Source organism: Triplophysa rosa, linkage group LG19, assembly GCF_024868665.1.
Source record: "Triplophysa rosa linkage group LG19, Trosa_1v2, whole genome shotgun sequence".
Taxonomy (NCBI): Eukaryota; Metazoa; Chordata; class Actinopteri; order Cypriniformes; family Nemacheilidae; genus Triplophysa; species Triplophysa rosa.
Window position 1 is genome coordinate 1,950,783 of NC_079908.1, and position 16,119 is coordinate 1,966,901.

General features: G+C 43.0%; 1 protein-coding gene and 1 non-coding gene across 5 annotated transcripts in view; one reads left to right on the forward strand and one right to left on the reverse strand.

The window, feature by feature from the left end:
- The window catches only part of LOC130569937 (core histone macro-H2A.1), a 51,940-nt gene extending 42,075 nt beyond the window's left edge, over positions 1 to 9,865 (forward strand). For 2 of the 4 annotated variants that reach the window (XM_057359919.1, XM_057359920.1), the window contains exons 7-9: positions 4,745 to 4,834; positions 6,853 to 7,027; positions 7,632 to 9,862. In XM_057359919.1, coding sequence (XP_057215902.1) covers positions 4,745 to 4,834; positions 6,853 to 7,027; positions 7,632 to 7,797 — 431 coding nt within the window. In that variant the 3' untranslated portion in view covers positions 7,798 to 9,862. Of the gene's footprint in view, positions 1 to 4,744; positions 4,835 to 6,852; positions 7,028 to 7,631 lie in introns of all 4 variants that reach the window. The other 2 variants (XM_057359921.1, XM_057359918.1) reach the window with 2 other exon arrangements.
- Positions 9,866 to 14,244: 4,379 nt separating this feature from the next.
- LOC130570823 (U4 spliceosomal RNA) lies at positions 14,245 to 14,385 on the reverse strand. Its single transcript, XR_008965021.1, has one exon. It is a non-coding gene; the product is annotated as a U4 spliceosomal RNA (small nuclear RNA).
- Positions 14,386 to 16,119: the final 1,734 nt, after the last annotated feature.

The following is a 16,119-nucleotide window of genomic DNA, read 5'->3' on the forward strand; positions in this document are numbered from 1 at the left end:
GATTCCACCCTCAAGCGGCGTGTAGCATTTGTAGAGCGGGTGCTTAGCGGGGCAGCAGCGAGGCATGGTCCGCTTCTGTCCATGGAGACCAACCCAGAGGCAGCCTTGCTTGGCTGTCCTTGCAGAGGTCGCGGGGACCTGGGGTGATCGTGCAGAGGAGGAAACGGGCGTCCCTATGAATATTCCTGAGTTTGTGTATCAAGAGGATGACTCTGTCTCGTTAGATGCGGGCGAAGATTTCTACGATGACACGCTACAGGCGGGACAAATGCAGGATTGTCCTTCGGCCTCAGTAGAGACTGGTGGTGTTGAGACGGGAGGATTCCTTCATTGATCTTTTCCGGAGAGCAGCGGAAAAGTTGTCAGTGGACTGGCCCGTTCCGCCCCCGGTACAGAAGGACTCACGCTTCGGGGGGTTCTATTTGGCCCCTATGCAAACGGTGGTGAGAACCTGCCTGCCGCTATACCCAGACTGTCTTGTGGAGCTCACGTCTTCATGGTCGAAGCCCACGTCACCCCCTCCACCGGTGCCGGGTGCGACTAAGTTCACGGAGCTCGAAGGGGCGGAGGCAGCAGGACTAATGTCAGCCTCTCCAATGGAGCATTCCTTGGCGGCATACTAGCACCCTCCAGAAACACGGGTATAACAAGCACTCCCACTCTTCCGACAGGCCCTTGCCGATTCTCTTTTAAGCAACTGGGCAGGGTTTACAGCAAGCAAGCACGTACGGCCAGAACGCTGAGCTCTATGTCCTTGCTACAGACATATCAAGCCATCTGCCTGGGAGAGCTGAGCGAGGCCATGTCAGCAGGAATGCCGTGTGACGCGCTCATGGGGGAAGTACGTTCCACAACGGATTATATCCTTCATGCAACCCGTGGGGTTCTGGGGTCATTGGGCCATGCTATGGCCGGTACGGTGGTGGCACAACGTCATCTCTGGCTGACCCTGGCTAACCTGCCCGAGCGGGAACGGAGTGCGTTCCTCAGCGCACCGATCTCCCAGTCTGGGCTCTTCGGAGAAGGTCTAGGCACGTTTCAAGCGCGGTTTGAGGATTCCAAAAAGTAGGCGGAGTCCTTGAGAGGCTTGATGCCGCGGAGGTTTAACGCCCCGGGGCCGTCGACTGCCAACACTGGCCTCAGGTCAGTCTACCGGCCGCCACCAGCCAAAAGACCGGCTCCAGCGGCAGCACCGAGATCCGATGCTTGGGGAATGCAGAGAATGCGTGCACAGCCCAGACAGCAGGCCGGTCCTGGAAGACGAGTCCTGGCCCCAGCAAAAAGCGGAATCCCCGCAGCAACAAGGAAGAGAAAATCGTATCCCTGACCAGCACCTGAGAGAGGAATATCGGTCTCGAGGCAGCCGTGTTCCTCTCTTGGCGCAGACAAGACCCTACAAAAGGAAGGGTTCAGTTTTGAGTTTATTTGTCAAAGACAAGAAAATAAAGTTTTGTGTAAAGTTCTGCCTCATGTATTGCTTTGTCAGCAGAATCAGAATATTTTAGAAATACTAACCTCGCAGTCAGGCCACGTGCCAACGGAGGTAAAAGGTGCATCGCTGTCTCATACACAGCATCATGGGCAAGTGGATGCGGAGATTCCCCGATTAATGACGGGGATCCTCACTGTCTGCCTAAAACGATGGCGCGCATGCGCCCCAGCACCATGGGTGCTTCGCTCGATCCAGTGGGGTTATCGACTACAGTTTCTTACGCGCCCCCCCTGCTTTGGCGGGGTAATCACATCATTAGTCCCAGAAAGATATTCACCTGTGCTGAGAGGGGAAATCCGTGCTCTCCTCCAGAAGGGAGCAATTCAAGTGGTTCCGCGGGGGAACATGGAAGACAGGTTTACAGCCGTTACTTCCTCCTTCCAAAAAAGAGCGGGGATTTACGGCCTATCCTAGACCTGAGACGAATGAACAAACATCTCAGAAAAATCAAATTCAAGATGCTTACGATACAGCATCTTCTGTGTTCCTTGCGTCCTCGAGACTGGTTAACATCAGTGGATCTAACCGATGCATACTTCCACATCTCAATTCACCCGGGGCACAGGAAGTTTCTGAGGTTCTCCTTCGAGGAGGCCACATACGAATTTCAGGTCCTACCATTCGGGCTGTCCCTAGCACCCCGCATTTTTACGAAATGCATGGAGGCAGCACTGGCACCAGGGCATGAGAGTGTTCGCCTATTTGGATGACCTGCTCCTGGTCTCAGACAACAGAGAGCAAGCAGTGTTACAGACACAAGCACTTGTTTCCCATTTGCGGGCTCTGGGGTTTCTAATAAATCTCGAAAAGAGCTCCCTAGTCCCAAAGCAGCAGATAATATATCTCGGTTTGGAGATAGATTCCGTACAGAACACAGCTAAGCTGTTTCGGCTGGGCAAACGGGTCCGTTTTCATTTAATATTGAGACTGCTGGGGTTCATGGCCTCAATGATCGTGGCAGTCCGTTTGGGTCTCCTCTTTATGCATGCCTTGCAGAGATAGGTAATGAGCACGAGATTAAACGCGGCACAGCATCTGCACAGACATGTCACAGACGATCACGCCTTGCGTTCAGACTCTGGTTCAGACGTGCGTTCAGACTCTGGTTCCCTGAGGAAACCCAGTTTTGTTATCGGAGGGAGTTCCCCTGGGCAGGGTGACGTCACGTATTGTGGTGTCGACGGATGCGTCGCTACATGGATGGGGAGCTCTGTGCCAGCAGAGCTCCGTAAGAGGGGAATGGTCAGCAGCACTAAGACAGCATCACATAAATTTTCTGGAGCTGCAGGCTGTTTGTCTGGCGCTGAAACACTTTGCCTGGCGTCTGCGGGACAAACATATGTTAGTCAGGACGGACAACATGACAGTGGTGTCGTATAAACAGACAAGGGGGGACTCACTCTCTTCCCCTGTTGCAGATGGCACGAAAGCTCCTGTTTTGGAGCAGCGAACATGCTGCGTCGCTCAGAGCGGTTTATGTCCCACAGGTCAGGGAGTGGCGCTTACATCCGCGAGTGGTGGCGCAGATCTGGGATCGGTTCGGCAAAGCTGAGGTCCACTGTTTTTCTCGATCACAGACAGGAGCGCCCCGCTGGGGGTGGATGCGCTGTCGCATGTATGGCCCCGTACCCTGTTATACACATTCCCGCCGGTGGACATGATACAACCTACTCTAAACTGAGTACGTCAGGAGGGTCTGTCACTAATTCTAGTGGCACCTCGTTGGCCGGCATGGACATGGTTTCTGCGGACTCCGGGGAGGACGAGGAACTACGTGCTTTGTGTCCAGTTCAGGCTCTGCGTAGGTATGTGGAGCAGACCCAAGCCACGCGTTCCTCAGATCAGCTGTTTGTATGTTTAGCCAATCCAGTTCGGGAGAAGCCGCTGTCCAAACAGAGCAGGGGTTTGGACCTGCCTATGGGGGTGCGTGCGCACTCAACAAGGGGCATGGCAACATGGGCACTGTTTAGAGGAGTCCCTGTAGATGACTAGTTGGGCGTCACTGCACACGTTTGTTCGGTTTTACCGACTAGGTGTCACAGCGACGACAGTGGCTCGGTCCGTGCTCACCGCAGGATTTTCAGGCCAGGGGCCGTCACTTCTGTGAGATGCATGGGTTAAGTGACGGTGCTGGTACCTTACGTAGTCATGTGTAGTCGAGTGGACCGACTGAATGGGAACGTTGAGTTATGCATATAACTACTGTTCCCAGATGGAGGGAAACGAGGTACAACACATCTTGGCCCCGCACAGTCGTAAGCTCGGCGAAGAGCTTGACTGTACAAAGGGAATGACCCATGCGACTGTATTTATATGTTGTGGGCAGGCAATCCCGCCCACGTCGTCATGCATCATTTGCCTTTTAAGGCGTGTATGTAGGTGTCTTCAGTAGATGGCGCAAGAGAGCGATATCCCATAGTCACGTGTTGTACCTCGTTTCACTCCTTCTGAGAACAGTAGTTATATGCATAACTTAACATTTTCGATGTGTGTTTGACAATAAATGAAAGAGAGAGTAAAATTAATAAGTAAACTCTCAGCTCTGGTCATGAAAACTCCAGGAGCGTCACACGTGCAGTACACAAATCCACACACACCACACTTTCATTAAGAGTCATGCAGAAAACCGCAGCAAAATAATTACGATGCTATAGCACATAAATAGCCCAATTTGAATTGTATTACCTGTTACCAGTGCTATTTTCTAAATATTTAACCAATTTAAAGTCTGCCATATGCTATGCCATATACTCCATTATATATATATATATAATAATGGAATTATATATATATTCCATTATTGTGCCTGGATTCGGCGACTCTGTCAGTATTTGGACAAATTAAAGACTATTTGTGACATAGATCTATGTGAATAGACCTCAGCTGCCTCTGTGTCACATAACATCTTTAATTTGTCCATATAACGTTGTTTCAGGTTGGCATTTTGTTTGTCCGTGTAGCGCCCACTTTTAATTTCTTTTTTCCTCCATCAAGAGTGTACTAATGTCTTACACAAACAGACAGCTAAGTAACTATAAGTAACTATGTGATTGTTGTGTGTTGGTGTGAATTTGTGTATTTGTTTTAATATTGCTCCTCTTTGAGAAGCTCTACCGAAAGTTCCCTTTAACCGACTGCACGCTAACGTTGTATTTGAGTCAGTGGGTCGAGTTTATAGTCTTGGCAGCTGTTAAAACAAATAATAAAAAAACTTGGTTTCTATTAAGAGCAGATCTTCAATGTTTCCTTTAGGCAGTGCTTTGGAGAAGAAAGGTGGGAAGGAGTTTGGAGATGCAGTTGTTGAACTACGCAAGAAAAATGGCCCTCTTGAGGTGGCAGGAGGTAAGCTGTTCAATGACATTGTAAGAAAGGACATTTAGTTTTTTGGTGAGAAACAGTGACTGAGGATTGGAAAAGCAGGATCTAGTTTATACAATAATAAAAAGGGAAAGCAGTGTTTAAAACGTGCCAAATTCATAGAAATGTCTACATGTCTTTAGAAAAATTGTATAATAATAATAATTCGACTCATGTATTACTTATACCTTGAGAACAAATCTACACATAACCATTATGAGAATACTTTACTTTAATCCTTTAGAACACTTTTGTGATGTTGACATTTACACCCATTATTACACATTATGTGGGGGAATAAACAAGTCAAACCTTTTTTCTAAGAAGCCAAAAGGTACAACAAATAAATAAATAATGAGATCCTCTCTTAACTTTAGAAACAGTGTCAGTGCTAGTTAATATTTTCTTTCATATTTACTTATTTATTTACATTATTAAATGTTCATTCATGCAACCTTCAAATCCCAGTGGACTGTGAGTAAACTGCTCCTTTAGCTCATCACTGGGGCAGTTTTAGAAAAAAAGAATTAAAGGTGCGATGATGTGGTGTTGTTTATTGTTTTATACTGTTGTACGAGGTCTAGTTATGACGTTCGCGTGGTTTTTACATTCAAAATCAATAAGTAATAGGTTATTTTCTACCCTGGTTTTGAGGCCAGCTCTGCAAACGCTCGGTTTTAATGGGCGTGCCGCATTGAAGACTTTATAAGTAAACGCCCACCGCTTTGATTGGATAGCAGTTTGCGTAGTTGGAGCCTTCTGTGAATTTGGTTCGAGACGTAACGTTAGGTTACACATTAGCACCATTCCCAGTTTTCGCAGGACATTAGTATTATCTGGAGACCTCCTGTGAATTATACGTGACCTCCCCACATCAGTATTTCATGTGACGCATTCGTGGATGTGATGGCATGGCTTTGCGTATAGTTTGTATAGCCTATAGTTGTATCGTGTTTAATGATATATGACCGTACCTGTCAGCATTTGAGACCCGTGATCGCGAACCGGACAAAAGATCACCGCGATCGCGGGTCTCAAATGTTACGAGTTTCCATGATAAATAAACAAACGGGAGACTCCCGGCAACTTATGGATATCACCCAGCACCCGAAATAATAGCAAAACACTTCAAACAGCCGCCATTATTCGCAAACGGTGGATAAAACCTTGAAAAATGATATATGAGCCCGCCAAATCACAGAGATCCCGATTCGCACGGGTTTAAGATCACAGACAACCTCTGCATAGATCAAGCGATCAATAACAAAGCAACAGTGAAGCATAGTACAAAAATGTTTTACTCACATAAGATTGCTATCGGATCCAATATGGATGGCACTGCACTGCTTTTTCATTTTAGTCTCTCCACAAATCCTGTGCCTTGTTCACGAAGGAATCCTCGGAGAAATGAAACGATCAAACGCTCCATGTTTTTCCCACATGAGCTGGAGCGTCTTTAAAAATAAACTTTAACCCCGCACTCCTAATATCAGAATCCGAAGGAAGGTTATGCAGCGACTGTGTTCTTCCACAACCAGGGATGGCACAATATTTAGCTATCTTTAATGGCATGTTTGTTTATTGCTTGCTCGCTCTATCTGGTTCAGGGCCACTGGTTCTGTCATGCGGGAACCAGTGGGCGGGGCTGGAGAAGTAGTCATTGATATTTTTCTTTGGAGGTGGGGTTCAACCTATCAATGTCGTCATAGATAGGTGCATTCCAGAACCTGCTGTTCGCTGGGCCTGGTGTCAATAAAAGATGTAATCTCAGTAACAAGGGCGTTTTCAGTTCTGACACTTACATGATGTTCGCGTGAATACATTCCCTCTTATATAACAAAAGCTCGGGTCAAAATTGTGGTTTTAATTCATGGCACCTTTAATGTAAGCAAAATATGGTGAAGTAGGAAATCTGTGATTTAAGCTTTGAGCAATTGATCAGAATGACCTGTTTTTCATTGTGAAGGACATGCAATGAATATTTGGAACATCTCTTTCCTCAGTTGCTCTGACCTCAGGATTTGGACTTCCTGCAAAGTTTGTCATCCACTGTAACAGTCCAGGATGGGGATCAGATAAATGTGAAGAGATGCTAGATAAAACTGTGAGGAACTGTCTTGCTCTTGCTGATGAGAAAAAACTTAAATCCGTGGCATTCCCATCTATCGGCAGTGGCAGGTACAGTAAAGCCACGGTATTTTACCAAACATTGATTGAATCGATTTTTGTTCATCTCTAAATGTTTAGTTTATTTTGTCCTCTTCTGTTTTTTTGCCTAATTAAATTTGTGTAAAAATAATAAACTTTATTGTTTGGCCATCCATATGATTGTCATTCAGATTTTGTCCATAGAAGATTATTCAGGAATGCTTTTGGGACCTAACTTGTAATCTATAGTGAATAGCTTTCTTATGTCCAGAAGAGCTAAAGATTGCAAGAGTTTGACCACTTTTAACAAAGCACTTGTTAGATCCAGCGGTTCAAAAAAAACCTAAAGACCAGTGTAAATGTCATTATTGGGGGTTATGAATAAAAACTGTGTTTTTGAGAAACTCTTAGAGAGAACCATTTAGCACAAAAACAGCCCTTTTAAGAGTAAAACATGATTTATTTGTAGCGGAAGTTGCTGGAAAGTGCCCAGTGTTAACATTGTTAGGTCTTACTCCAACATTCAACACAGTGGGTCATCATTCGTTTTACTACCTAGATGTGTGGAATTTCTTGGAGGTGTAGTTTTTCCACAGTATTTATGACATGACTTTTTTATTTCTCTCCCCTACAGAAATGGTTTTCCTAAGCAGACTGCTGCCCAGCTTATTTTGAAGGCTATCTCCAGCTACTTTGTGACAACAATGTCATCCTCAATCAAGACTGTGTATTTCGTACTGTTTGACAGTGAGAGCATAGGGATCTATGTGCAAGAAATGGCAAAACTGGATGCCAATTAACTTTATTATTATTTACCAAAGGTAGATTCAAAGCTAAAAATAAAAACATTTAAAGATTATACAGTATGAAGAGTATGTTCATTTTTAAGGAAATATGATTTTTTTGTTGGTACTTTATAGTGATGGGTGTTGTACTGTGTACTAATGAAGGTTTGCTGCATTCCAGATTCCAATTCGTTTTTTTAATTCAGAAATGTTTAGGACACTTGTTTCAGCACTCTTCTGGGCTGAGTTTAAAAATTACACTTAAATGTAATGAATATGTAATGAAATACTTATTAAATGCAGTAGCCAATAAACTGGCTATTGTATACAGTATGGCAAATAAATAAACAAATACAATTGATTAATTTCAGCAAAAGATGAGATCTTTCAGGGGAGAATGATAGATAGGCTATACAGGCTGAAAAAGAGGGGAAACATATTAAGGAGGCAGTGATTGTGTGATGTGTTCCGTAACAATCAACAAATAATATGAAAACAAACCCCTGTGCTGAATATTTAAACTAAGTTACAAAGATGATCAATTTAGGTGACATTGTAGCACGTCATGAAAAACATACTTGTAATGTCTATCTAATGTTAGGCCTAATATATGCCAATTATATATATATATATATATATATATATATATATGTTGTAAAATAGACTATATTTAGAATAAAACTGTAATTTGTCACTGCTGCCAGCAGATGGCCCTCTAAGTCTAATTTTATCTCACTGGAACTTATACGGTAGACTACATTTGGATGTGTGTTGAGTCTCTTTCGATGTACACTTACTTACTGTACGTTAAACATATAGGCCACTTCTGTTCACCACACTTACATTCATTTGATCAAGAGTTACTGTTGAAACATTGTGAAATGTTACAGATGACATGATGGGACACAAAATGTTCCCAGCTCAACACCTAAAACTTCATATACTGTTTTTTAATGATTGTTAGCATTGGTCTCTCCTTATTTCCGTGATGAGAAAACAATAGAAAATGCTCAAAACACAAGAAAATGCAAAGGATTCAATGGTTCTAATAAGAATTGTATTGGTTTTAATAGAAACTGTAAAGTCTACTTGTATATGATGGAAACTATGGTGGGATCGTGGGATGTTATCTGGCAGATGGGAACCAACAGAACACTATAAAATCCTACAAAAAAGATTTTTTTGTAATTGGAATTGTTGTAATGGAAAAGCTAATGGCTCATTGTGGTATTTTAATGTAAACCATATCATTTCTGATGGTTTCTTTGGGGTTTTGTTGTTTTCTTTTAATTTAATTTTCTTTTATTTAGGTAATGCTTTTCTCAATTTTCATTGGTGCAAAGCAGCTTTACACGCTGTTAATAAATGCTGTGTTTAACACCACAGTTAGTGCTACTAGTATATTTCTGGGATATGTCTGTGTCTTAAACTACTGACTATGATATTATCTTTTATCTGGTCTGTCAGCTTCTCTCTCATAATTCCTCACTCTTTAGTACCAGTTTAATGTTAATAATAAATCTTTGACCATTTAAACTAGTGATGTCCAGGTACGAATTGTTGAGTTGGTTCTTTTCAGTGGATTGGTCAAAAGGTGGTAGCACCATGGTCTAAACTGGTTGACCGTTTCACCGTCATGATGAATTGTCCTAAGCGGTGGTTTAGGTGAAGACTGAAATAATTACTTTACGCCAGCAATGAGGAAGTTTACCTGGAGGTAGACTTGTGGACGTTGCATGTTTTTAACATTCAGTATGGGCCAAAGGTGATGTCCGGGAGGCATGTTTGTACCATACTTTTAATGTCCCTCGGGTTATATTAAAGCTTTAAAATATGAGGTGTACTATAAGACATTTATTGGGCAAAATTGTCTGGCAAAAATGCAAACTACAGCATTAATGAATATGGGTTTTATTTGAATAAAGCCCGTATTTGTTGAGTTTATCTGCAAAAACAAATCACGTATATTCTTAAATAAAAAAATAATGTTTTTTATGATGTTATGTTTTTATTGTTTTTTATTGTGTTAGTTAGCTGGTTGTTTTATAGTTATAATTACTTAACTCAACTGCAGTTGGATCGATATGATTGAAATGCACAATAAAAACTTTTTTTTTTGCAAATGAACTCTTGTTGATCCTCTAGTATAGTAATATTTTGATGCCATTCTTTCGGATCTTGACTCAATAAGTTTTATATTCTTCCCAAAGCATCAGTTTACACTCCGAGCACTCTGGAATATGCATACAAGATCATCATACAAAAAGTTTTTATGAATATATTTCAATAAAAAAACACTTTTGGTCACTATACTATACTTTGAATACCTTTTAAACAAAACTAACCTTTTTAATACTTTTTTATCGAAGTGCTATACTTTGTGACACCATAATGCAAGGGTCGGCAACTCGACCTAAGATCACTCTTGATCTCGACCTAACTTCTCCAGACACTACACGTGCTTCCCCACTGGTCACATTCCGGCGCAACCTACGATCACTTTCTCCCTCCCGCTTATCATCTGTGGTCTCCACCACGCTCCCTCCCTCTGAACAGCTCTCTCTCTTGGATACTAACAGTGCCACCGACACTCTTTGCTCCACACTAACCTCCTGCTTAGATAACCTATGCCCTCTAACATCTAGGCCATCTCGGGCATCCCCTTCTGCCCCCTGGTTATCTGATGTTCTCCGTGAGCATCGCGCCACGCTCAGGTCTGCTGAGAGAAAGAGCCGCAAATCTAAAGAACCTACTGACCTCAGTCTCTATCAGTCTCTCCTCTCTTCTTTCTCTGCTGACGTCTCATCTGCAAAAACCCTGTACTACCATGCTCAAATTAAAGACTCGCCTGACTCTCGTACTCTCTTTAAAACCTTCTCTGCTCTTCTTTGCCCACCTGCCCCCTCACCTCAATCCGACTTAACAGCTGATGATTTTGCATCTTTCTACGTAAAGAAAACCACCACCATCAGCAGTCAGTTCCCTGTGCCACCGCCTCTTGATCACACCAAGACCCCTGACACATGCTCGTTCCCCTCTTTCTCTCTCCTATCTCAAGATGATGTCTCCAAGGTCCTGTCTTCTAACCACCCAACTATCTGCCCGCTAGATCCCATCCCCACTCATCTCCTCCTGGCCATCTCTCCATCGGTTGTTCCCGCTCTGACCCACATTATCAACTCGTCTCTCACCACTGGTACATTTCCCACAGTCTTCAAAGAGGCCCGTATTACCCCGCTACTGAAGAAACCCACTCTTAATCCTGCACTGTTAGAGAACTACAGACCGGTATCACTCCTCCCCTTCATTGCTAAAACTCTTGAACGGGTGATATGTTACCAGCTCTCATCCTTTCTCACCCAGAACAACCTCCTGGACAGCAACCAGTCTGGTTTCAAGAGCGGTCATTCCACTGAGACTGCGCTGCTCTCTGTCATTGAAGCCCTGAGACTGGCAAGAGCTGCCTCTAACTCATCGGTACTTATTTTACTGGATCTGTCTGCTGCCTTTGACACTGTTAACCACCACATACTCCTGTCGACCCTCAAGGCTATGGGTGTCTCTGGAGTGGTGATACAATGGTTCAAATCTTACCTCACAGGTAGGACATTTAGAGTATCCTAGAGAGGAGAGGTCTCTGAGTCCCAACATCTCGACACAGGGTTGCCTCAGGGCTCAGTGCTTGGTCCGTTGCTATTTTCTATATACTTGACATCCCTAGGCTCTGTCATTCGGAAACATGGCTTTTCCTATCACTGCTATGCGGATGATACGCAACTCCACCTGTCATTTCAGCCTGACGATCCGACTGTTTCTGCACGCATTTCAGCATGCCTAGCCGACATCTCGCACTGGATGAACGACCATCACCTGCAGCTGAACCTTGCTAAAACAGAACTGCTTGTAATCCCGTCCGACACAAAGATTCATCACAACTTCTCCATTCAACTGGGCTCATCAACCATCACATCTTCCAGAACGGCCAGAAACCTGGGAGTGGTGATCATGTTGCCAGCACCACCCGGTCCTGTAGAGATTCATCCTCTACAATATTAGGAAAATTAGACCTTTCCTATCAGAGCATGCTACGCAAGTCCATGCTTGGTCCGTCAGCGACTTAGCGAAGCGCAGTCATTGAGCGAAATTCTTATAGTAGGCTGAAAAAGAGCAGTTATGTTTCAGTCCGACATTGTGTGACATTACAGCCAATAATTTTAGTCATTTTTTATTTAAAGAGTGCCTAAAATAACTGTATAATAACTGATAAAGTATATTTGATTTTCGTTACTTTATTTCCGTGGACATATAGCTGCCATAATGCAACATTCAAAATAAATGCACAAAAGATGAAATGCACTATGTACAGCTTTATTATTAATGGGGTTAATAAAAGAAACAGGCTCAATAGACCAAAACAAGGGGAAATGCGGTCTTAAAACGTCAAACCTCAATCGATACAACATTTTAGAATGTACTTTTAGAAACTTGGACAAAGTAGCTGTGTCTAAGAAAGGTTGCATGAGTCCTCCGGAGATCGCATTTGACATCGAGGTTTATTCAGGTTTTATTTCAGAAAAGCACCTGTTACATTGGGTAAGTGACACAATGTCTGAAATGAACGTGTATCAAACCTCTTGTCGCCCGAGCACTTCCGCAAATGGACGAGGCGTTTGTAGTTGACGCGCATGCCATTGCCGTTGTGCTATTATTCAGGCTTCAGGCTCATGCGGTGTACATGGTACAATAATCCAGCAGCAAAAAAGTAAATCACCAAGAGGACTCAGAGCGACTCTGAGATTGAGCGAGTGGAGCGGAATTTTCAGAAAGGCGTTCTCCGCGCCGCGATAAATATTAACGCTACGCTCTCGCTCCGCTTCACTCACATGCTCTGCTGGCGCGGGCCAGATATTATTGCTAGCTGGCCAGTTTTGGCCCGCGGGCCTGCACATAATGCCACTGTTGCCACAGTAAAGTTTTGAAATTTTAACTTCTGTCATATGAACAACTCTCGCAGAGGCTAAAGGCTAAAACTAATACAGTCAGTCGGATACGCTAGATTCTAATGTAACTTATTTTAATGTTTATGTTTTTGTTGGTCAGTAATAGCCAGATAAAACATAAGCCGAAAATATGATTAGTTGCTGTTACATTAATGCTACACAGTCGTTCTGATAAAAAAGGAAAATGCTACTCATGCACACAAATTCTCACTCGGGCACACGAGCCCCATGCAGGAAAAAGGGTACATTTTAACGTGTCTAAAACCAAATCTAAAACATTCTTCTATGTTGGCAAAATCATGTAGTATACAGGCAAGTTTCTTAGTGCTTCAGGATTGCCTCAGCTGGTGTTAATGTGGTGGACCTGGGCCGAGCTCTTATCCCGGGGTTATGTTGGCAGAGAGTGGCTCTTTTGTGCTGGAGTCAGAGCCAGGTCAGTTTCCCAGCGTCGCTCTACAGACCTCCTCGGAGGGCATCCATCTGACGACTAATCCACAGGAAATACGGGCAGCTCTCTCCACTTTTCCTAGCAGAAAAATCTCCGTTAATTCAAAGCATCTGTAGGTAAGGGCTGTCCTGCCTGCTTTCCCAGAGCTCTGGCGGATGAATTCTCATTCTTTGTACAGACAAACTAAGCCTGGTTGGGGCAACTAAATTAAAACAAACATTGGTTAGATCAGGGAGGGTAAATAGCCCGTCATCAAAGATCATAGTAGTGTACATGAAAGCACCATAATATGTCCATCATTATGGGTGCATGCTAGCTTGACTGCTTCAATCTTAGTAGCTCATTATTTGTTTAGTCATTCATACTCGCACAGTATGTCGACGCCCTACATAGAGTTAATCCAGTTTAAATGAGCGACCAACTACAAACAAATTAAACCTAAAATCTTATGAATCTGCTTTGAATTCACCTTAAATTATATTCATCCAATGTTATGTAGTTTTAAAGCTCAAATCTTTGTCAAGACAGCCCACAGATTTGAGCCTTCTCATGAGCAGTTAAAGACTTAAACGCTGTGGTAGACTAGCACATGATGACTTAAAAGGGTCATTCACCCAAAAGAAAAATTCTGGCATCATTTATTTACCCTCACACGGTTAAAAATCTGTATAATCTCTATTTAAAAAACACACAAAAGAAGATATTTTGAGAAATGTCTTTGTGGTTTTGTTCAGTCAATGGGGGGGGTCATGTTGTTTGTGTTCCTGTGGCTAAGTGGTTAGCACGTTGCGTCAGTAGTGCAAAAGGTCCCCAGGGAACACACAATAACACTGTAAGCTGTTTTGGATAAGCGTTCTCCACACGTCATTGTAAATAATTACCAACTTTCTTCAACATTTTTGTTTGCAATGAAATGAGGGTGAGTAAACAATAAAAGTATTTTCATTTGGGGGTGAACATGGGAGGTGCCAGGATCAAATCATCTGCAACACAGGGAACAAAAACATGAGACAGGTTTTGCAAAGACAGTCAATAATTGCCAGTGATGACTATATTTCAAGTCATCATAGCGGGGTATTGGGTAATGTTTTCAACCAGCAATAATCACACCTTGGATGAACCTCATGGGCTACTATACTGCCACAGTGTTAAGATAACCAGACTGAGGAGAGGCCTGACTACTATTGTGACTCAGCCCACGTGATCATGAATGGTGACTTCCATTAATTTCTCAAATGTCACCAACAGCAGACAGCTATAGATCTATTTATTTTTTTAAATAAATTTAAGGGGCAGTCGTGACCTAATGGTTAGAGAGTCAGACTCGTGACCAGAAAGTTGCCTGTTCGATTCTCAGGGCCGGCAGGTAACGACTGAGGTGCCCTTGATCAAGGCACCTTACCCCTACTTGCTCCCCGGGCGCTGCAGTGATAGCTGCCCACTGCTCCTGGTGTATGTGTGTTTACTACTCTCCGGATGGGTTAAATGCAGAGGTCACATTTTGGGTATGGGTCACCATACCTGACGAATAGGTCACTTTCACTTTTCACTTTCACTATTTTAAAGTGAACCTGTAAATCAAAGTATGCATTTTCAACCAAGTATTGTCTATTTTTCTTGTTTTTGCAGGTACAACTTTAATTGTTTTGCTTATAGTCAATATGTCTTATGTACAGCTGCTTTGTAACAATGAAAATTGTAAAAAGCGCAATATAAATAAAGTTGAGTTGAATTTAAGAAAAAAGAAAGAGAAGGGTACCAGTTGCATGATGGGAAATTAGAAGGCAGAAACAAAGCAGGTGTTGGCAGGAGGTGGGGGTGGTTTAGATCGGGGGTTGGACGTTTGTTAGGGGACGGTCGCCAAACAGAAGAATTCAGAGCTCTTTATTTTCCACAGAAGAAACACACGTCCCTCACAAAAACATTGTTACAAGTGTCATTCAGACATGTAGATTTGACGCTGTGGGGTCATTACTGATTCTTTCACCATGCTGGTGGGCTCAGGCACCCGTGAGATTTTATACACAGTTCTGATCCTGACCCCCCCTCATCTAATACATATGTACATAAATACATTCTGTAGGCCTGTGGCCAGGTATCAGGTCCTAAAGCAGGTTTGTGTCTGCTAATTGGCTGATTTTGTGTCTGAAATATACAATGTATACCTTAAAGGGGTCATATGGCGCGAACACATGTTTTTCTGTGTCTTTGGTGTGTTATAAGTTGCCCATGCATGTATTAGACACGTAAAATTGCAAAAATTAAAGTGTTGGAACAAAAGATGCATTCTATCTAAAAGCGAATGCTCACCCAGACCTGCCTGAAACGCCTCGTGTAACCACACCCCCACAAATCTACATCAGTTTGTGGTATGATTTGATATGTATACACAAGTAAGGTGGGCGTACCTGTCAGCACAATTGAAGAGGAACGTGATGTTCAAAATATGGTAAGAGGCGTTACATTTCCGTCACACGCTTGCAGTATTCGACCAATCACTACGCAAAGGTTAACTGGCCAATCATAGCACACCTCGCTTTTCAGACCGATGAGTTTTGTTAAAAATCAGCGCGTTTCAGAGAGGCAGGAAAAAGAGTAGATACAAACCTGCATGGTATGTGGAAAATACAACATTTTTTAACCTTAAATCGTGTGTACACATTGCATTACATCTAAAACAAACCATAATGTTTGTTTTAGCTGTGTCATTTGACCCCTTTAAATGCTCTGCAAGTTGCTCTGGAAGTCTGTCTGTCTAATGAGTAAATGTAAATATCTGGTTGTATGCAAGTGTTTACATGAAGCAGCATGTAGTGTTATTTCCTCTGAAATAAAGGTGGCAGAGTTATGTACATCACACATGCATTTATTCTTCATGAATGTGTGATC